At 35.3% G+C, this 22,849-nt stretch overlaps 3 protein-coding genes across 3 annotated transcripts; 1 reads left to right on the top strand and 2 right to left on the bottom strand.

Moving 5' to 3' along the window:
• Positions 1-3,418: 3,418 nt before the first annotated feature.
• LOC111377951 lies at positions 3,419-4,708 on the bottom strand. The gene is made up of 3 exons (XM_023001110.1): positions 4,174-4,708; positions 3,703-3,989; positions 3,419-3,592 (listed from the first exon to the last, which is right to left on the bottom strand). The coding sequence occupies exons 1-3, from the start codon at positions 4,706-4,708 to the stop codon at positions 3,419-3,421; spliced, it is 996 nt and encodes a 331-aa protein (XP_022856878.1).
• A 1,380-nt stretch (positions 4,709-6,088) lies between these two features.
• Positions 6,089-6,865, bottom strand: LOC111377950. Its single transcript, XM_023001109.1, has 2 exons — positions 6,531-6,865; positions 6,089-6,311 (listed from the first exon to the last, which is right to left on the bottom strand). The coding sequence occupies exons 1-2, from the start codon at positions 6,863-6,865 to the stop codon at positions 6,089-6,091; spliced, it is 558 nt and encodes a 185-aa protein (XP_022856877.1).
• A 13,199-nt stretch (positions 6,866-20,064) lies between these two features.
• LOC111377949 (glycine-rich cell wall structural protein 1-like) lies at positions 20,065-20,637 on the top strand. Its single transcript, XM_023001108.1, has one exon. It carries the CDS (start codon positions 20,065-20,067, stop codon positions 20,635-20,637), a length of 573 nt encoding a protein of 190 aa, XP_022856876.1.
• Positions 20,638-22,849: the final 2,212 nt, after the last annotated feature.

The following is a 22,849-nucleotide window of genomic DNA, read 5'->3' as shown; positions in this document are numbered from 1 at the left end:
CCCACCCATAGTTATCCACCAAAGTGATCAAATCAAAACCTGGAAAATCCTCTAATTTAACCGCCCGCTCTGGTGTTACTATCCACCGACTCACAATGTTTTCATAGCCGGTTGCTGTCTCGAAATTCAGAAATCTTTGTATCCTCCCTTCAAGAACTCAAGTACGGGTTGTTCCAGAAGATAAGCCAATTTTTTCTTTCCCTTTCGAGGTTCATTTTGGAGGCATCCTGCAAAGTTGTGAAGTAACACTCATTAGGTTTCATGTTGACACCAAGGCATGGAATAAGGCAAACTAGGCATATATTGTCCAAATCCCTCAAACGTGCTTCAAAATGCATGTACATGAAGTTGACATTTTAAATGCATAAAATAAGTCCCAAAATAGGGTTATCATGTCAAAAGGAGGATTGACCAATAAGACTCGACTTGAAGAAGCATTTATGGAATTTATGTTCCATGATCGACCTATGGCTTTCATCGCCGGACATCATCGAGAAAGGTTGAAATTTTCCTGAGCAACCTCTAGGCAAATGAGAGTGTGCAATATGTTCTACCACATATTCAAATTTCCAATCAAATGGATGTGATTAGATGTGTCAAATTATGTGCCAAAAGTGGGTAACGTGAGGTGTCGTGACATGCCTTGACCTAGCCATGTGCCTATGTGTTGCAAAATGGATATAGATGTTTTCTATTTCAATTGATGTGAGAATTCATCACAATGTGTTAGCCACTATGTTTGTCAATCATCGCTCATGCAAAGAAAGCACCAAATTGTACACAAATTGTTACTAAGGCATTTCATCAAACACATTATGAGCATTTTAAGGTTTTCACTACTTTGGTATATGAAGCTCTCTAAACTAGTATCCAATGTCACAAATTAATCATATACACCACAATTACCCAACCTCCATCGAATACCAATCAAATAAAAACAATTTTCCCAATTTCGGAATTGATGGAATAGGTGTAGAGAATTTACCTTGCAAACTTGTCAAGATTTAGAACTATATTATACCACCACGAGATGAATGACAAGATGAGTTGTAATGTGGGTTATGAATTGTGATGAGTTGTGGGTCTTGTGTTTGTGGTGTGCGAGTTGAGATGCACGGGATGAGAGTGCCAAGAGTTGTGCGTGAGTGTGAGAATGAGTGTCATGTGTTTTAAAGTAAATTTTTTTTGTTTTTTTTTTTTTACTAAATGCACGTGAAAAATTTTTAAGAATACAATTGATTCCCCAAAATTCAACCTTATCCAAAATTTCCCCCAAATTCTTGGTTTTCAACATGTGACTTCGAACTGGCCTTTCATCGTCTCCCAAAATTTATCAAAACACATTAGACCATATGGGGCACGTGTAGGATATTGACTTAGTTCCAAACTCACTTTTTAAAATTGAAGTCACCCTTTGGTTCCCGAAGTACTTTAAAACACACTTTCTGCCTCGAAATGCATGATGTTCACATCCAATCACCTAAACACTAAATCAATCATTCCTTACTTGTGCTCGATGATTAGGGACCCGTGTGGGTAGTGCTTAGACTCGATTGACATCATGGATGATCGATGACCTAAACCTAAAAAAAATCAAATGTTAAAATCAAAATTTCCTAAGCTAATGCCAAAATTAAAAGTAATGAAAAGGATACAGTAGGTTCCCTTCCACCCAGCGCTAGTTTATAGTAGTTAGCTCGACTTTCCCGTAGCTGCTTCATTCTGGAGTCCCGAGTTGAACGGTGGACTTTTGCTTAGAGAAGTCACCGCCCCAGTAGTGTTTCACCCTTTGCCCGTTAACTATGAAAGTACCCTTAGTTTCATAGCTGACTTCTATAGCCCCATATGGTAACACCCTAGTAACTGTATAAGGATCCGACCACGTTGTCCTTAAATTTCCCGGAAAGGGCTAGAGTCTAGAGTTGTACAATATCACTTTCTGCCCCACTTCAAACTCTAGCCTCTGAATATGCATGTCGTGTCACTTCTTGGTTAGCTCTTTGTAGAGCCTTCCATTTTCATATGCTTCCATCCGAAATTCATCTAACTCATTCAGTTGCAACAATCTCTTTTCACCGACGACCTTCGACTCCATGTTTAACTGTTTCATAGCCCAATGTGCCCGGTGTTCTATCTCTAGTGATAGGTGGCATGCTTTCCCAAAAACTAGGCAGTATGGAGACATCCCTATTGGTGTCTTGAATGCTGTTCTATAAGCCCACAAAGCATCGTCCAACTTTTTAGACCTATCATTTCGAGATGAATTCACTGTAACCTCAAGTATTCTTTTCAATTGCCGATTAGAAACTTCCACTTGCCCGCTGGTCTGTGGATGATAAGGAGTGGCGACATGATGTTTGACGCCATATTTATTCAACAACTAATCAAACTGGCGATTACAAAAGTATTTTCCCCTGTCACTAGTTATAGCCTACGGTGTGCCATATCGGGTGAAAATGTACTTCTTCATGAACCCAATTACGGCCTTCGCGTCATTTGTTGGCAATGCAACTGCTTCCACACATTTGGATACATAGTCTATTGCTACCAAGATGTACTGATAGGAGAAGGACGGGGAAAAAGGTCCCATGAAATCAATCCCCCAAACATCAAATATTTCCACTTCCAAAATGTTGTTCAATGACATTTCATTCCTTCTCAAGATATTTCTAGTACGCTGACACCTATCACACATCTTCACAAATTCAAAGGCGTCTCTGAATAATGTAGAGAATCCGATCTTCCCCGAAGTAGTACTTTAGTTCGATAAAGAACTTTTTCTTCCGGTGACTTGAGTAATTTGGTGGTGGAATGGACTTGGCCAAGTAATTGACAATGTCTGCGTACCAAGGTGCTTCTTCTACGCTCAACATTTGTTCATCTGGGATAATTTCGTTAATATCCATTAATTCTTCTGTCTCCTCAGACTCTAATGGGGACAGATGATCTGCTACCACATTTTCACTCCCCTTTTTGTCTCTGATTTCATGTCAAATTCTTACAACAACAATATACATCGCATCAATCTCTACTTCGCATCCTTCTTTGTTAGCAGATACTTCAGTACAGTGTGATCTGTGTAAACTATGACCTTAGATCCCACAAGATATGATCTAAACTTGTCGAATGCATATACTACGGCTAAGAGCTCATTTTTAGTGGTAGCGTAATTGATCTGGGCACCATTTAGTGTTCTTCTTGCACAGTTGATCACGTGAAAAACCTTGTTTCTCTGTTGTCCCAATACTGCACCCACAGCGTGATCACTGGTATTACACATTAGTTCAAAAGGCAATTCCCAATTTGGCGCTAAGTTACCGGTGCTGACGTGAGTTTCTCCTTCAAAGTGTTGAATGCTGTCAGGCATTCCTTAATAAACTTAAAAGGTACATCCTTCATCAGTAGATTGCACAGCGGCTTAGTGATTTTCAAAAAATCCTTTATAAATCTCCCGTAAAAACCCCGCATGCCCCAAGAAACTATGGACCCCTTTAACTAATGTTGGTGGTGGTAGCTTCTCAATAACCCGAAGTTCTGCTTTGTCCACCTCAATTCCCGTTGCTGAGACCCGATGTCCAAGTACAATTCCTTCCTGTACCATAAAGTGACATTTTTCCCAGTTCAGAACTAAGTTAGTTTCCCTGCATCTCTGTAAGATCAAATTTAAATCTCCAAGCATTCATCAAATGATGATCCAAAAACTGAGAAATCGTCCATGAACACCTCTATGAATCTTTCAATCATATCAAAGAATATTGCCATCATGCATCTATGAAATGTAGCTAGAGCGTTGTACAGACCAAATGACATCTTACGGTAGGTGAAAGTACCGTAAGGACAAGTGAACGTGGTCTTTTCTTGATCCTCTGGTGCAACTGGTATCTGGTTGTAGCCGGAGTATCCATCAAGAAAATAGTAGTGTGAATGCCTTGCCAACTTTTCTAGCATCTGATCAATAAACGGGAGTGGAAAATGGTCCTTTCGTGTAGCTGCATTGAGTTTGCGATAATCAATGCAAACTCTCCATCCTGTCACTATTCTGGTAGGAATTAGCTCACTTTTCTCGTTTTGCACCACTGTGATTCCCCCTTTCTTCGGCACAACTTAAACTGGGCTAATCCATGCACTGTCTAAAATTGGGTATATAATGCTGGCATCCAATAATTTCAATACCTCTTTCCTTACCACTTCCTTCAAGTCTACTCTGTCCTTCTATACTTGGCGTACAATTCTCCTCCATGAGAATTTTGTGCATACACAGTGAAGGACTAATCCCTTTAATGTCGGCTATTGTCCACCTAATCGCGGTCTTATTTTCTTTGAGTACCCTAAGCAGTCTTTCTTCCTCCACCTCACTAACTGTGTTTGAAATAATCACCGGGAGTGTACATGGCTCTCCCAAATAAGCATATCTGAGATGTGGGGACAGTTGCTTGAGTTCCAATACTGGCGGCTGCTGAATGGAAGGTAATAGTTTTGTGGTCCATGTTCCTAGCTTTTCGAAATGTCTCTTTCGTGTGTATGGTGGCTTGGTCTCCAGAAACTTTGCACATGTCTCAATCTCAAGAGAGCCTGACTGGGCTGAATGAGAATGTGCAACACACGCCTCATAAGCATCGGATGTGCTGTTAAGTAAGAATGTCTCTTGGACCACCATATCAATGACATTGACTTGGATATAGCTATCTGATTCTGAAGGGAGTTTCATGGCCTTAAAGACTTTGAATGATATTTGCTCCTCCCCCAATCTCAAAATTAATTATCCCCTCTAAACATCAATTAAGGCTCTCCCTGTTGCCAAAAATGGTCTGCCGAGTATCAACGGGATGTCCTTGTCTTCCTCCATGTCCAAGATGAGGAAATCTGCAGGAAATATAAATTTTTCAACCTGATGTCCAAGTACAATTCCTTCCTGTACCATAAAGTGACATTTTTCCCAGTTCAGAACTAAGTTAGTTTCCCTGCATCTCTGTAAGATCATATTTAAATCTCCAAGCATTCATCAAATGATGATCCAAAAACTGAGAAATCGTCCATGAACACCTCTATGAATCTTTCAATCATATCAAAGAATATTGCCATCATGCATCTATGAAATGTAGCTAGAGCGTTGTACAGACCAAATGACATCTTACGGTAGGTGAAAGTACCGTAAGGACAAGTGAACGTGGTCTTTTCTTGATCCTCTGGTGCAACTGGTATCTGGTTGTAGCCGGAGTATCCATCAAGAAAATAGTAGTGTGAATGCCTTGCCAACTTTTCTAGCATCTGATCAATAAACGGGAGTGGAAAATGGTCCTTTCGTGTAGCTGCATTGAGTTTGCGATAATCAATGCAAACTCTCCATCCTGTCACTATTCTGGTAGGAATTAGCTCACTTTTCTCGTTTTGCACCACTGTGATTCCCCCTTTCTTCGGCACAACTTAAACTGGGCTAATCCATGCACTGTCTAAAATTGGGTATATAATGCTGGCATCCAATAATTTCAATACCTCTTTCCTTACCACTTCCTTCAAGTCTACTCTGTCCTTCTATACTTGGCGTACAATTCTCCTCCATGAGAATTTTGTGCATACACAGTGAAGGACTAATCCCTTTAATGTCGGCTATTGTCCACCTAATCGCGGTCTTATTTTCTTTGAGTACCCTAAGCAGTCTTTCTTCCTCCACCTCACTAACTGTGTTTGAAATAATCACCGGGAGTGTACATGGCTCTCCCAAATAAGCATATCTGAGATGTGGGGACAGTTGCTTGAGTTCCAATACTGGCGGCTGCTGAATGGAAGGTAATAGTTTTGTGGTCCATGTTCCTAGCTTTTCGAAATGTCTCTTTCGTGTGTATGGTGGCTTGGTCTCCAGAAACTTTGCACATGTCTCAATCTCAAGAGAGCCTGACTGGGCTGAATGAGAATGTGCAACACACGCCTCATAAGCATCGGATGTGCTGTTAAGTAAGAATGTCTCTTGGACCACTATATCAATGACATTGACTTGGATATAGCTATCTGATTCTGAAGGGAGTTTCATGGCCTTAAAGACTTTGAATGATATTTGCTCCTCCCCCAATCTCAAAATTAATTATCCCCTCTAAACATCAATTAAGGCTCTCCCTGTTGCCAAAAATGGTCTGCCGAGTATCAACGGGATGTCCTTGTCTTCCTCCATGTCCAAGATGAGGAAATCTGCAGGAAATATAAATTTTTCAACCTTGATAAGTACATCGTCTATTATTCCCCTTGGGTGGGTCAGCGACCTATCAGCCAACTGCAGTGTTACGGTAGTCACTTTAGCCTTTCCCAAGCCGAGTTTCCTGAAATCAGACAGAGACATTAAATTAATACTTGCACCAAGATCACATAAGGTTTTATCAAAATAAACTTCACCAATAGTACAAGGAACAGTAAAACTCCCATGATCTTTCAATTTTAGCGGGAGCTTTTTCTGAATTCTGGCGCTACATTCTTTTGTAACCATTATTGTCTTGTGGTCATTCAGCTTGCATTTATTTGATAGAATGTCCTTTAGAAACTTTGCATAGCTGGGCATTTGGGATAGTGCATCTGTTACATAGCTGGGCATTTGGGATAGTGCATCTGCTAGTGTGATATTGATGTGGAGCTTTTTGAAGACTTCGAGGAATTTCTTGTACTGCTGCTCCATTTTATGTTTCCTCAACCCCTGGGGAAATGGAATTGAAAGCTCGTATGGGTTGACTATAACCATGGCTTTATCCTGTGAATTCTTCGAACTTTCCTTTGGAGTTGATTCTTTTGGTCGTTCGTCCTGTTCCATAGTTTCTTCCTCTTTAGGAAGTAGTTCTCTCATGACACCCGGTCTCTTAACACGTATTTCGGGTAGCTGCATCCCACTTCGAGTTGTAATAGCCTTAGCTTACTCCTTGGGGTTAATTTCTGTGTTACTCGGTAGATTACCCGGTGCTCTGCCAGTCAACGCCATGGCTAGCTGTTCCATCTGAGTTTCCAAATTTTTAATGGCTTCATTTTGGTTCTGAAGGGTAGCCTTGGCTTTCTCCATGAATTTCCCTAACATTTCTTCCAATTGAGGTCTCTTCTCTTGTTGTTAAAACTGTTCCCATGGCTTATTCTGATTCTGGTTGATCCAAAAAAAGTTGGGACGCCTCTTCCAGCTGGGATTGTAAGTTTTCCCATATGAGTTGTTCTGTTGGCACTGTCCCCACTGTGCATAGTTTGCCTGCTCAATTCCTTGCATTATGATTGGGCACTCTGATGTTTTATGCTCAACTCCACATTCCTCACAATTGCTCTTCTTAACGTGTGCTGACTGTGACATGCTTTCAACCTTGTAACACAAAGAGTCGATCTTTGCGGATATGGCTGAATAAGTGTATATCCGTAGACACCCAGACCTTTTCTTTGGGATCACCCTGTTAGAAGACCACATGGCTGAAGTGGTAGCCATTCTCTCGAATAATTCCAGTGCCCCATCAATTGTTCATGTGGATATTGAGCCATCTGATCCTGAGTCCACCATGCCTTTGTGGTAAGGAAGTAACCCTGTATAAAAGAATCAAATTTGGGTCTTTTTGTCAAACCCATGTTGAGGGCACTTTTGGAGCATGTTTTTGAATCTGTTCCAGGCGTCGTCAAATGATTCAGTTCTACCATAAAATTGATGTCCATTCTGGAATAGCTGTATCACATTGGTCTTCAACTGGAAGTTTGGTTGTCCAAACGATGGATACACTATACTGGACTAGCTTTGAATCACATGAGGAGTCAAGAAATCTCCCAAAATTTCATTTCCTTCATCCAGCGCCTCTCCTTCATTAGCTTGAAAAACGGGGTTGTTCTATAAGTTAGCCATTTGCTCTTGTTGTTGTTGACATGCTTCTCTATTTTCTCGTTGCAATCAGTGAAAGGTTCACTCAATTTTTAGGTCTGCTGAAATTAATTCTCCTCCCGTCGTTGTAGACATGCAACTCTACGAGAGAATCAACAGTAGCACTCAGATTCAATCAATATAAATAACTAAAATAAAAATAAAGCAAAATGCCTAAACGAAATTAAATGTATAAATAAAAATTAAATTGAAAGTTCGAATTAGTGTCTAGAAAGAAATAAAATTAAACTAAACTCAATCCCCGGCAACGGTGCCAAAAACTTGTTCACGAAATATTTTTTTCGATTTAAACCACCCAAGTATACGGTTCATTAACAAGTAATAAAGTGGATATTTGAGTCCCAATATCTTTCCACAGGGATCGAGTAGTTCAATTATATCTATCGTAGCTTTAACCGAAACTAAATTATCCAAATTGAATTCTTAACCGAAGGAAACCCTAATTATGCAAATGTTATGAATTAAAGGACCTAATATGCAAAATGATGTTTTAATTAATTAAAATGCAGATTAAATGGTTCGAACACAAGTTTGTTGTATACAATGAATGCTAATCGCACTAGGATCATGAATTCCCATGCAATGATTCACCTTAAAACCTAGTTTCACAAATGATACATGATTGAATTATTGACGAATCAATGCTCCTCATTCTATCCAATACTCCCCCTCGAGATGTATTGAACCTATTTTTATATACCACCGGCCTATATTTCTATGACAAGTGCATATATAAAAATACATTCGATTTTATGAGCACTTAAAGATTCATATAAAACAACAGAGGTATATCACTATCCCCTATCGGACCCTACGAAAAATTATACCTTGTCGAATTTATTTCTCTTCTCTCAAACAGATGAAATAAACCACTACACGTCACATAATTACATGCACTTAATTATGGAAGAAAATCAATGCATATAATTCATTCAAATATCCAAATACGCGTTTTAATGTCAACTTCCAAAACTAGAAAATTAAAGATTACATTACATGGTTCATCGATCTCCTAGTACATGAAAATCTAGCCTAACATGGAGAAAGAATCAAAATACATAGTAGATTGAAGAAAAAGCGTCACCGGGCTATGAATTTGCTTGAAATCTAGATGATCTTTGTAAATTTCTTCGTTCCTTTCGCTCAAGATCCTCTCCAAGATGTGTTTTTCTTCCTTTCAATGCGTTCTTCCTTTGTTTCTGATGGATTTGGGTATTTATATCGCGTTTAGATCAGCTTCCATTAGAATTTCATCGCGAATACGAATCTGCAGAATCGGCCCCAGGATATACCTATGCGACCACATAGGTTTATGGAATTTGGCGTATTATTTCCCTGACTTGGTGTTCGCGACCGCATAAGGTTTCTATCATGCGACCGCATATTAGAAAAAACTTTCAAATTATGTTATGTTGGTCCTAAAACTTTATTCCTCCACTTCTTGACCTCCTTTTGTGTTTCTAGTTGTTCCAATGTTTCATTATAACTTACAATTGGTACTTAGCTTGATCAATTGCTTGATGTGTCTGTGAAATCAAATTTTCAAATAATTGCACTTTGGTCCCTGAACTTTCACTTTTCTTCAATTTAGTCCTTTTTCGCCTCTTTTCTCCTAAATTTCACCATGTTCATCAGTATATTCTATGATACACAAATTAACAGAAGTTAAATCATAATTCCAATATTTTGCTCTTAATTACGTCATTTTTGTGAATTAAATAAGTGTGTAAAAACACACTTACCAATCAATACTTCATATCAGGCCGTATAATCTCGTCCAAATTCTCAACAAATGGTATCAAAGCTTTAGTTTGATTTTTTCGAGGTTTCTTGTTATTGATGTCAACCTTGAGTTATGACATTCAACTTTTGGATCGCAGTACTCGATTCTTGCAGTGGCATGAGACGATGCAGTACTCACTTAGATGGATTTGGATTACGCGTTGTTGGAATTTGATAAGATGCCCACAACTTGAACGATGGAGGAGAAACAATGGAAGGATCAAACGTTGCTTTTACAAATTCGTTTTCATCTTTCGAATAATATTCTTAAGTTTTGAAGGGAAAAACGACAAATACGTTGTGGTCGAAGTTGGAGTAATTCTATATGATTAAGAGTTTGACAAGTAAATTGCACATGAAGTCAAGGTTGTATTCTTATCGCATAACAGAAGGCAGATCATTGGAAGATCATTTTGGCTGTTTTTAAGGAAATCAGAAGATTTAGATTTCATTCTTTCGTGTTTATTGTTTGCTTCGTTTACTTCATTTAGAGACACAATTTTGTATAGTCGTGATACTTTCATCATTGAAGATGCATATGATGTTTTGTTTTAAAAGGAGAAGATGAAATATCTAATTGGATTTGAGGCTAGAGACGGACAAGGCCTTGTTGTTCATTGTGGTCATAGAAGCGGTAGGTCAAAATCCTATTTCAATAATCAAATTTATTTTATTTCAAGAAAAATGGGCACATCAAGAGGAATTGTAACAAGTTGCAGAAAAAGTAAATTTGGCTACAAATCAAAAGGGAAGGAATCAGAAACTTCAAGTGAAGCTAATGTCGTAGAGGATTATTTGAGTGATGGATATGTATTGGCTATTTTTAACAGCAACTCCAATCTTAAAGAGGATTGGATTCTAGATTGTGCTTTTCATATATGTCTCAATTGGGATCTGTTTGTAACATATGAAACAATTTTGAACAACCACTTTGTCGTGTAGCTGGAATTGGTAAAGTCAAATTGAAGTTGTTGAATGGGATAGCTAAAACACTTGGTCAGGTTCAACATATTTTAGATTTGAAGAAAAATCAATGTCATTAGTTACTTTTGATTGAAAGGGTTATAAGTTATTTGGTGGAAATGGAGCTTTGAAGGTTTGTAAGGGTGCACGGGTTCTATTGGAGAGATAGAATAGTTCTCATTTATACATCTTGCAAGGTCATGCAAAATCTATGAAGATTAATCAGCAAAGGTTTAGTACCGTGGTGGCTATTCAGTCTGGTATTGTATCGTTGGGATTTAGTTTAAGGTCCGTATTGAAGACTACAACTCAGTCGGGTTCAGTGGATATTGGTAATGCCGATTTACCACCATCACCTATAGTGTCATCTTATGTAATTGCTATGGATAGATCCCTTGAAGAACGGTACAAGAAAACTAATTTTGTTGCAAATGCTTTAAGCGTATTTGCAGATGTTCAAACTAGCAAGGGGCTTTCTAGTTTCTACAAAAAGCATTTAGTTTAGATTATGTTTCAAGGTATGTTTTGGCCCTGTTTGGCCGATTTTAAAATCATTATTTAATTTTTTGGGTTGAACCCAAAGTAATTTTATGGAGCAGTTCTTGGATTCAAGTATCATAGTTGGAATTGTGGAAGAGGTAGACTATTTTTAGTTTTTTGGATAAGTTAGTTTAGTTATTGTTGAAGAGTTCAGTTCATTCTTTACAATTTGATTTTTTTCTCCAGGTGGGTTAATTTTGGAGACATGATCATAGTAGTGGAATATGTGTCGAGGTGAAGATTGTTGGGTTTTATGATTCAAAATTAGATCAGGGGTTGCATGATTTGAAGTATTGGGCTTGAAGATAACAAAATAAGGTACAAGAAGAAGATTAGGTGACATGGCTCTAACCTGCCCCTGCCCACTACTCAAGCGGTGGGACGAATTTTGGAGCAGAGAGCCATTTGCTCAACTACCCCTAAAGGACCGCTTGAGTAGCACTACTGACGTTCGCCAGGTACGAGGCTAGTGCTCGAGCTACGAACCATCAAATTTTTTTTTCTCCTTTTTCATTTTACATGCATTTGATGTAGTTTCCATCTTTTGAGCTATTATTAGAGCTTGACATGTATCCCTATCAATAGTACACTTTTCTTTACAATTAGATAATTATTGAAAGTTAAGAGTTATTGTATAGGAACACAATTATTGCATTTTCTCTCCATTATAGTTGTTGAATAAAAACTCCAATTTCTCTATCAAATTAAATTCTTATCTTTGTGTTCATCTTATTGTTGTGTTGTAATGTTATGAGATAAAGTAGTTTAGCAGATGAATTTGCATCTCACAATCAGAGGTCTCAATGCAACAGAATTCTGTGCAAGAAAGTACATGACATGGATAACTCTTATATCTAGCGGTATCAATTGAGTTGAGCCGAGCACATTGGGTTGCATAAAGAGCCCATTTGGCTTGCTAAAGTTCTAGGTTGGGTCGAATTTTTGGTGGCTCTTAACCTCTTATTACCTTTAGGCAAGGTCGACATACTGTAATGGCCGTCTCAACCCAACTATCGCCACCATTAATTATGTCTCTCTATTGTAATAGATGTAGAGAAATGTTATTCATCATCACTAATGTTAAGCACCAATATATGTGGCAATTATATGACATTAAATGATAGATTGATTTAAATGCTAAGTCACATGATTCATGTAATTGAATCTATAAAGTATATATAGTCATCTAAACAGATGTTCTAACACTACTTGTGCTAGATAACATTATTCCTTTCTTTAATGTATGATTGATTATTTCAATTTTATAGCTATTTTGGTTCACTATAAGGGGGTTAATTTCGATTTTGGTCATTGAACTTCCCTCTAATTATCAATCTGGCTTCTTATCTTTAATAAATTAATAGAAGACAATCAAGTCACTAATCTTACCTTACATCGGTTTTTTTAATCCATCTCATGGAAAAAAAATGGGATCGTGAATCTATGGAGGGCCATCATTGAAATAGTCCGTCTTTTTCGTTTTTCTTTTATTTTTTTTAGCTTAATGCAAAGCAATGTATGTGTGGACCCACTGTCGTATCAAAATTTTATGTATAGAAATTTATATTTTCTTTTTGCAAATGTACATTCCCCTCTTTTTTTGGACAGAATAAAAAATTTCGAAACTTATTTTGTGCCCATTTCGGTCAACGCTCCATCATTCTTCCTTTAGAGATAGACTTGCTTTACTTTTTTGTTTGTCTCAAATTATTAGTCAATTTCTTTGTTGAGAGTATAATTTTTTAATTTAATTTTTTAATATGCTTGTCTTTATTGTGCTTTGTTATCAACAAATAAGAGCTATTCATACTAAACTATTATTTAATTTAGGGGTATATTAGAAAAAATTTATATTTTTAATTATATTAATTACAATTTCAAATCTATGTTAAAATGAAACAAGCCTATCTTTGTGGTATGCCTAGGCATCGGGTGGGTCGGTCTGAGTATCAATACATGAAATCACCCATTATACTTCGAGTATTCAGTAATTGGAACCATTCAGGTTCTTGTAATTATTGGAACCAAATCTAAACCGGAGTAGATGGTTTTGATTTGGGTTCGATTCTACCAATAAATTTTTTTTTATGTACATTAAATAAACATTTTCCCATATACCCTTTAGGTATATGTATACCCGATATGCTACTACACGATAATATTTGTGCAAGGTAGAAAATTCAGCTAAAAATTTTTCATTAAGCAAAATAGTAGAGACTACAAACCACGAAAGAAGAGAACTAAAATATCAAAATTAAATTACAATTTGAAAAGAACTTATTTTTCTTAATAAATCTTATTCGATCCATAAGTGGAACATGCTAGAACTTATAGTTTAATTATGAACACTTCTTAAATTCTTGTATTATTAAAACGAACTGATAAAAAAAATATTAATTAGATACATAACTATAAAGTATCAAAAAATTGCAGTCCACATAGTGAACTTGCTCTGTTTGATCAAAAAGAAAAAAAGAATCACAAACTCGAGATAATAAAAAATATACACTATCCAAGCTATGAATTTATCAAGTTCAATTCCTATGCATTATTAAAAAAATGAAAAAATCACTTAAGTTGTAAACAATGCAAGAAAGTAAAAGGCTCGAATTGTAAAGAATTAATGTTTTGATTCATCAACTTACATCATAATCTAGCTCGAACTTTTTGATTCATAGAAAGTCGAAATTGCAAAGATTAACATGTATTAACATCTGAAATGCAACAATGTAATGTAAGGTGAAAGGTAAAAGAGTAAGAGCCAGTCTTGATTTCCTGGGTTTAGAGTTTTAGACTAATTACTATCTAAATTAGGGTTTATAGGTTTTGCATTTTTTTTACCCAACATATAAATTGTAAACAAAAAATTATCTTAAAAATCGATTCCATTTGGGTACTCATAGTTCTCGTTCAGGAACTAAGAATCAATTCGAACCCAATCGTTATCAGTTCCAGTTCCAGTTCCAAATTAATTAATTAATTTATTTTTTAAATCGAACCAAAACCTCTTGTTCTGGTTTGGGAGGTTCAATTCTTGTTAAAATATCCAGGCCTATTTTGTGGGATGAAGAGAATAACTAATTCATTTGTAAACACCAAACATAACAGATTGCTAAGATGTCTTAATATTTATAAAGAAAGATATTTTCTAATCCAAAAAAACTTTCATAAATAAGTCATTTGTGGGAGCATATTCATGTAAATAATTAGGTAACATGACCTAGGATGATAGTTTTTGATGCAATGATCAATTTGTTAAATCTCAATTGATTTATATTTATTATTGGAGTTACAAATAGTAAAAAGAAAGGTAATTAATTAATTGCATTTTGTCAGAAGGATAGTTTATATCACAATGAGATCCACTTTCTTTGTCTGATGTTTGTATAATTACTCCTCAATGGTATTTTGCTTGGGTTACTTTCTTTTAATTTTATTGCACCCAGAGATTGTTTGGAATTATGGTTTTGCAATTTCGTTTTTTTTTTCTCTCCTTTGTAACTATATATATACAAGTTACTTTGAATTGGATAAAGTCTTTTTTTTTAATATAAAAGTATTAATTATTTAAATATTTAAATCGGTTGTTCTATATTACATAATAGATTTACATAATGATTTACATACACAAGATGTGGTGAGATTAGGGCTGGACATGAAGAGCCGAATCGAACCCGAAATTTTCGGGTACTTAGTAATTGGAACCGTTGGGTCCAAATTTAATTATGGAACATTTTTTAACATTTACAACACCACATAAATACAACTAATAACATGTTGAATCATAGCTTTTACAAATTAACGAAGTCCCATTAAAAAACATATAAATAATAAGTTGTCCAATAACATTAATTTACCAATGTATACATATACCAAAAAGTAGATACTAGTACTAAAAAGAGGTGGGACCGTATGTAGTGTACTATGTAGTTTATTTTGTGTTGGATACTTGGATGTAGTGGGTTGGACATTAGAGATTTAGAGTTGGGATAAAAATGGGCTAAAAATGGAAGAATAAAATGGGCTTGAATACTTGATGTTGGGTTAAAAAAAATAAAAAATGAAACAAATAATTGGGCCAAAAAATTAGATTTAGAAAAAATTAAAATAATTTAATTTATTCAATATAAAAAAATAAAAAATTAGGAAAATTCGGTTCTTCGGTTCTTGGTCTAGAACCAAGAATCGAATCGTACCCTTCAGTTCTTGATTCGGACACCCATTTGGATATTTAACTTAAGAAGAACCGTCGTGTTTGGTTCGGTTCGGTCGGTTCGGTTCGGGAGTTTTGTTTAGCCTTAGGTGAGATATAATCGTATCAGAATTTCTTCAACAAGAAAAAAGAAAAAAAAACTTCTCTACAATTTCTTTGATAGCTCATCGGTATATAAATAATTATATAACTACTTATGTACAAGTAACATTATTTTATTAAAATATTGTTACTTTATTCTATTTAAATATTGTTGCACCTCTAAAAATATTATGTTGGAGGGCCTCGTAATAATTTGTCGCGTAGGACCTCTAAATTTTCAGGGCTAGTCCTAACATTAGTAACTCATCCTCCACAAATAAAAAATAAGCAATGATTGTCTAGGTGATAGGAAATAATAACCTAGGCTATATATACAACCTAATTAGCATGATAACCTACATGGTTGACATCAAACACCAATCAAAATCCTCAAGTTTGGGGGGTGGGCCATACTTCGAGGTCAACATTATAGCTGATGCGACATTGGTGATCAATTTGATTGTTAATGTCTATAAATAGAGCAAATGGTCCCACTCCAATCGAACTCAGCGAACTCTTTATAATACGCTTCAAATTTTCAATCATTGAGAATTAGCCTTCCATTTCCATAAATGAAAAATCATCTAAAGTTGATCTAAATTAGAGTTGGACATGGTTCGGTTCAAATCGAATTGAATCAGATTTTTTAGATATTCAGTAAGTGAAATCGTCAGGTCCAAATTTAATTATAGAACCGAAATAGTTCGGCTCTTTGTTTCGAGTTGGTTCGGTTCGATTTGATTTCTTAGGTTCCATACCATAATTAAATTTTTTAACATTTATAACAACACTATATTAATTTAATGAATGATAGTTCAATTTTAATTTTTACAAAATAACATAGTCCAATTAAAAAATACAAATAAAAGCTGTCTAATAAGATCCATTCACCAATATGTACAAATTATTCAAAAAGTAAATAATAATGCCAAAACATTGACGATCTTGAGCAGCAAAGATGAAGTCGTGACTTGTGAGAGGAGAGTCGCTGAAAACAATGGCAACAGCTGAATTTAAATTAAAGAATGAGTGAGTGTTAGGTGAATTGTGAATGAAGTTGAGCTTAAATGTGGCAAACAATGGCAACAGTTAAACCTAAATAATAAAATGAGTGAGTATGTTAGGTGAATTATGAAGTGACGTTTGGCTTGGATTGAAATTTGCCGGAAAACTATTGGGTAAATTAGGCCGGTTACTGCCTAAAACTAAGCAAATTGAAAAATGGAATGCATTATTCATAGAGTAGAAAATACGTTCCTTTTCTAAAACCCTCTAAATTGCCCTTTCCAAATTTATACATACGGGCCTTTTGCGGATACAAAACTCCAGTTCTTAAACATCAAAGAACAAATTTCACAGATCAAATTCTCAATCAACCGCGAATAGGTAAAATCACTAAGAATTTATTTTCGAGTTTGCATATGTAAAGTTCAGATATCAAAGAGAAATTTATTTCATTTTATACCTAAATTTCCTCATATTATTAGATGTTAAAGATCCAAGGTTTTAAATTCTAATACGAACTGGCATAAAAAATATAATTGAGTTTGAATCTGAATTTATGAACAATGAAATATTATCTCATGGTTTAATATGATTCTCTTAGGATTTTAATTTAGTTACTCCTCTTGAACCGAATTTGAATCTTATTTTTATATGAAAATGGGCACTCTTTTGATGGCACCTTCTGTAATTCTTTGTTAATGGGAAGGAATGGATTTAATGGATTCAAGAAAGTTCCCTTTGTGTTCTTGATTGAATCTTCTTTTTGGAACTTGGAATTTTATATTTCCGTGGCCCTGGTTATCCCATGCTCTGTTTTCTTGTAAAATTTCCATTACAAATGCATAATGCTTTACTAGATTTATGATAAAAAAAAAAAAAATGTGTGGAATGTGTAGAAATATTCTTCAGAATTTGTGTTAATCATTTTTCTACATGGATTTTAGGTGGATATGGTTTAGTTTTCTAAGCCCTATATTAGCCCGTTAAAAGACCTTATAAACCAACAGATCTAAAGGTAACTTGTCTCCAAGAAGGTTCTTACTAGGGTTAGCAGCCTTATCGGCCCCTCTTAGGGAATTGCGAATTAGCACTTCTCAGATCAGGCTAGGCCTCTCCAGCTGAGCTGGGCGCCGGGGCCCTGGATGCGCTAAAAAAGCAAAGAGAAAAGACCTCTTATGCTGAAAAAGTCAGAAAGAGACCTATAGTCTAAATTGGCGTTGGGAGTGGGTCCGAGGAAAAAAGAACCTAAATTATTTCTTCATTATAGAAATAGCAATAGAATATGTGTTTATCGTTTTGTCACTTTTTTAGTCACTCTTTTTAGTTTTAGGGACAAATTGACCATGCTACTTTTTTATTAAAAAGTTCAACTTAACTTTAAAAATCGACATTGTGTCATTTTTAAAAAAATAACAAAAGTGACACTTAATTTTACACTTTACTTTTTACTTCCAAAATACCTTTTATATGATTTTTCGAAAGATCATTAATTTTAGAGATATTTTTGGAAGTCGCCCTTAGTTAAATTATGTGGACAAAAAGAACCAAAATTAGTTTGTAATGTGGTAGTTGTTTTTCTCCCGAAGCCATTGTTGGGTTGGCTGAGTTTTACTTTTCAATCCTTTTTACTTGAAAGTTTAAAGAGACACTAAACTTATCTTTAACATTTTCTATACTCTTTTTTCCCCTTAAAGACCATGTACTTGACACTTTTTGTCACAGGTTGACTAAATAGGTTTGCAAATGTTGGTGATGCACTGATGCTACTGCAGAAATGGCAGGAAATAACAAGAAATAGCCAGCCAGTTGCTAGTGATACTGCTGTTGCATTCGTGCCTTTTAAAAAAACAAAATTGATAATGAGGAGCTCTCTATGGACATGTTGCTAGAGACAGTTCGTGAAATCCTCTTTTGATGTTAATTCACTCTCTCTTGTATATTGGCCACCAATTATAAGTGATATCCAGAAGCATCGCAAAAGAAGACACAATCCATTATTTCAATTTAAAGTTTCTTAGTCTGGCTGCAGTTAGATGTTAGTCAGTTTTGTTGCTAGGAAGGGAGAATGTAATCACTTTTTTTAGCATTTGTCACTTGTTTTAAGTAAATCTTTTAGTGTTCGTCACTTTTTTTTTTAATTTCTGTTACTTTTTCGAATTTTTGCCACTCTTTTGAATTTGTAGAATTTATTTTTTAGCGTCTGTTACTTTTTTGAATTTCTGTTACTTTTTTAGTGTGTCACTTTTTTGAATTTGTAGAATCTATTTTTTTTGAGTGTCCGTCACTTTTTTAAATTTCCGTAACCTTTTTTTTGAATTTGTAGAATTTACCTTTTTTTAGTGTCTGTCATTTTTTTTTTTTTTTGAGTTGGTGTCACCTTTTCTTCTTCTTCTTTTTCTTTTTTCTTTTTTTTTTTTTCGGCGAAAAAAGTGACACTGTGTCACTTTTTAATTTTACATAGAATTTTTTTTACTTCCAAAAAACTTTGCATATGATTTTTCAAGGGCCTATTGTTTTTTTTTTCCTCAAAAAGCCTAACTAAAGAGAAGGCCCAAAATCTAAAAAATTAAAAAATTGGCCCAACTAAACTCTTCTTCCTCCTTCCCTTCTTCTTCCCTGTCGGCAACTGTAAGTGTAACTCTTTTTCCTCCTTCCTTTCTTCCCTGTCGGCAACTGTAACTCTTCTTCCTCCGCCAGTGCGTGCAGACACACTTTTTCTTCTTCTTTCTTCCCTCTTCTTCTTCTTCGTCTTCTCTTCTTGGTCCAGTGCAGGCACACTGGAGTTTCCTGTGTCAAGTTCAAAGTGCATGCCGATGCCCGCACTGGACTTTATATAGCCCCGCTCCTGTGTATAGATACAACCAGTGTATGTATTTAGTGGAGCGAGAAAATCTCATTTGAGTGGATATAATAGATTGTGGCTTTGGTGACTATGTATTCAAAATTCCATTTCATAAATAAAATTCAATTTTTGAGTTATAAACTCAACAATACATATATAGTTATTTGTCAATCCATACACGAAAGTATAATTTTCATGATAGGACACGTTAGTTCTTATTCGAAATTCAGAGAGAATTTACGCCAAACTCTATTGCAAGTGCAAAAATAAGCAAAACTTTTCTGCTGAACAACTCACTTGGCCATAAAATAAAATTTCATTTCTTGCTTATACCTTTAAATATTATTGATACTTGACTCGGGATTACTTTACGTTGCTAAATAACACTTGCCTCATCTCTCTCTCTCTCCCCCGAGGGAGGGGGAGAGAGATTATGATGAACTCGGAATGAAACTGAAAAAATAAATGTTAGGTAATTTAAAAAAAATAAAACATGATAAAAGGAAAAGAAATTAAAACATCCATTAATTCAGAAATTAATCTACTAATGCACCTATTAATAACTAAACACAAAAATTTAAATTTCTAGTTACTAATACAATAACCGTCAAGTTATGAGACTTTCATTAATACACATTAATTCAAGCATTAAACTTTATTGCAAATAATTGATATTCTAGCATTATATAACCCTTTCACGTGTCCTAAGTTGTTATCAATCAAGATTGAATTCCTATCTTTTACTTACAAATTGAGATGACTTCCAAATTTGTTCTCTTGGTTCTCCTTGGTGTTCTTATTTGCACCACCACTGCAAGAAAGCTTGTTGGCTCAGAAGGTTCTTTAGATGGAGATAAAAATTTCTCCCTTGGTCATTGGGATCTAGGAGGGCTTGGTGGAGGTGGTGGTGGAGGCTTTGGTGGAGGTGGAGGAACAGAAGGTGGTTTTGGTTCTGGAGGAGGAATGGGTGGTGGGATTGGAGGTGGTGCTCAAGGAGGAGGTGGAGGGTTTGGTGGAGGGGGAGGTGGTGGTGGAGGAATAGGTGGTAGTGGTTCTGGTTCTGGTTATGGAGCAGGATTTGGTGGTGGGATGGGAAGTGGTTCTCATGGAGGAGGTGGAGGGTTTGGAGGAGGTGGAGGTGGAGGTGGAGGAACAGGGGGTGGTTCTGGTTCTGGAGGAGGGTTTGGTGGTGGGTTTGGAAATGGTGCCCAAGGTGGAGGAGGAGGTTTTGGTGGCGGAGGCGGTGGTGGAGGCGGATTGGGTGGAGGATCCGGTAGTGGATTTGGTGCAGGAGCTGGTGGCGGAATAGGAGGTGGTGGAATCCCATGAGTAATTACTAATTAATTAAGAACCATTCCCATCTTTCAATAACCATTCCATACCTAGTGATCTTTTTCATGGCATTAAACTACTATTCAGCAGATGCTTGATTTGTACTTAAAAAGTTATTCAAACATATTAATGTGAGCTTCATTTCCTTTTCTCATGCTTTATTTCTTCCATGCAAATCTTCGTATGTTTTCTTATAATTTCATCACAAATTTAATAAGTACACATTTTTAGAAATTTGAAATTTAATATTTGTATAAATGAATAATTTATTCGAGCACTTTAATATTATATTTTTTAAGTGAATAAACACGTCCAATTTTAGTCCAAAATTGATATAAAAGTCATCTAGTTTGATTCCGATTCTCAATTCAAAGTCGTATTTGACATGTTTAATTTGGAGTCGAGTTTGACTAGCTACACAAAAGAATTTTGGTGTGTGATGAAGGATATAATATTTTATTTTCCTTAGGGCTTGACATAAATAAAATAGCACCAAATGGAGCCAAAAACATGTTTGAGCCCATATAACCCCTATTTGATTTTCATTCTTAAGCAGTGTTTTGATATCATTTTAACCATATATTTTTTTAATAAAATATTATTACACGCAAATCCAAAATTTTTTCTCATTTTTTAACCGCACATTTTCCATCAATACATTATCCAAAAATTCATTTTTATCAAAAGAACCAACTATCAAAACAAAATATGATCCTTGTTTGGTGAGAATTAAAATCAAATTTTCAATAAATTGTGATAAAATTTGATGAAATAGTAGTTAAAATATTGCGGATTTCATGAAATATGTGGCTAATATTAATTATTGATTTTGACTGGACTAGAATCTAGATTTTAATCACTATCAAACATGGGCATAACATTCATGCTTTTGTGCATGGCCATCTGGATCGGTCCTAGATAAGACAAGACAATCATAATGAAAAAGGATATATCTCATGAGCTTTGATTCGATTCCAAGTATATGTACTTGATATTGTGTTATGTTGTAATATTACTTGTTATTGTGATAACAATAGATTCAAAATTCTATTAGGGACTTATTAAAGACCCAAGAGGGAAATCTACTTAATTTCTTTATAAGCGATTGCATTTGTTTTCAGACAATCTTTATCATAAAATGTTATATTTGCTCTTGTTTGAGATATCTTGAAAAGTTGAATCAAAGTCAAAAACTAATTTTATCATACTATTTATGGGACTAACAATTTTTATCAAATTTTCAACCATATATTTTATCAACGTTTATTAAAATTTGCTAAAGTCTTATCACAAGCTTTGTCAAACAACCCTTGATATAGTTCTTATAATAGTAAAATAAAAAAAAAATGAGACTGTAGGTTAGGGCATCAAACTTGATGCCCATAATCTATATTTTTTAGTTTTTAGCTTACCCATTATAATAGTAAAAAAAATTAAAATTAAAATAATAAGAGACACTACTAAAAAATTAAAAAAAATTAAAAAAGTTAGGGGAGTCCCTTCATACGGAGCTCGGCAACTCATGTCACACGGGGCTGCTACTTCGTGCAGCAGCTCTGTGCGACACGGAGCTGCTTTAGCCACACAATTTATTTATTTTCTGTGTTTAAAAAAATGTTTTGAAAGGTGAATTTTCTTGTCTTTCTCATTGCTAGTTGACATAATTAAATGCTTCAAGAGAGGACAATTATTCATGAAATTGAGTTCAAAATAGGAAAAGATTCTTCGAATGTTTTGACAAATTCCACAACTATATTTTTGCTCCGTGCGCGCACGGACCTGGTTGTCCGTGAAATTGAGTTCAAAACTGGAAATGATTCTTCAAATTGCATTTCATTCGATTATATAAACCATGTTCCTTCTATTAATCATCAAAATTCTAGATAAGCTTAAACATCCCGATTTAATATGGTAATCGTCAAAATAGTAAACATTTTCTGGCTAAAAACGAAGGTAAATTTTCAGTATAAATTTAATATGGTAAAATAAGTCCAACCTACAAAATCTAGGATGCAAATGTCCTCTACTAAAATAAAATACATCAAAGGAAGCATGCCTCTAAAACTTTGAAGTGCCAAAACATATATGCCATAAAAATTACTAGGCATAGACATAGCATCCATTCTGTAAAAACTACCAGCATAAGCAAAAGCCTAGTCCATAAAGAATCTCATACCTCTTCTAGAAGCACAACAAGCATCCATGTCTT

Source organism: Olea europaea, unplaced genomic scaffold, assembly GCF_002742605.1.
Source record: "Olea europaea var. sylvestris unplaced genomic scaffold, O_europaea_v1 scaffold1750, whole genome shotgun sequence".
Lineage (NCBI taxonomy): Eukaryota > Viridiplantae > Streptophyta > Magnoliopsida > Lamiales > Oleaceae > Olea > Olea europaea.
Note: the sequence above shows the minus strand (reverse complement) of the source record. Positions and strands in the feature narration are given on the sequence as shown.

What these genes read in the sequence shown, in the direction of transcription:
- LOC111377951 (XM_023001110.1), bottom strand. Translation starts at nt 4,708, where the DNA reads ATGAAACTCCCTTCAGAATCAGATAGCTATATCCAAGTCAATGTCATT. An exon ending in AGGAAGTGGTAAGGAAAGAG is followed by an intron (nt 3,990 to 4,173) that starts GTATTGAAATTA and finishes AACTCAATGCAG; the next exon opens with CTACACGAAAGGACCATTTT. An exon ending in TGTTCATGGACGATTTCTCA is followed by an intron (nt 3,593 to 3,702) that starts GTTTTTGGATCA and finishes TTTATGGTACAG; the next exon opens with GAAGGAATTGTACTTGGACA.
- LOC111377950 (XM_023001109.1), bottom strand. Translation starts at nt 6,865, where the DNA reads ATGCAGCTACCCGAAATACGTGTTAAGAGACCGGGTGTCATGAGAGAA. An exon ending in CAAATGCCCAGCTATGCAAA is followed by an intron (nt 6,312 to 6,530) that starts GTTTCTAAAGGA and finishes GTCTGATTTCAG; the next exon opens with GAAACTCGGCTTGGGAAAGG.
- LOC111377949 (XM_023001108.1), top strand. Translation starts at nt 20,065, where the DNA reads ATGACTTCCAAATTTGTTCTCTTGGTTCTCCTTGGTGTTCTTATTTGC.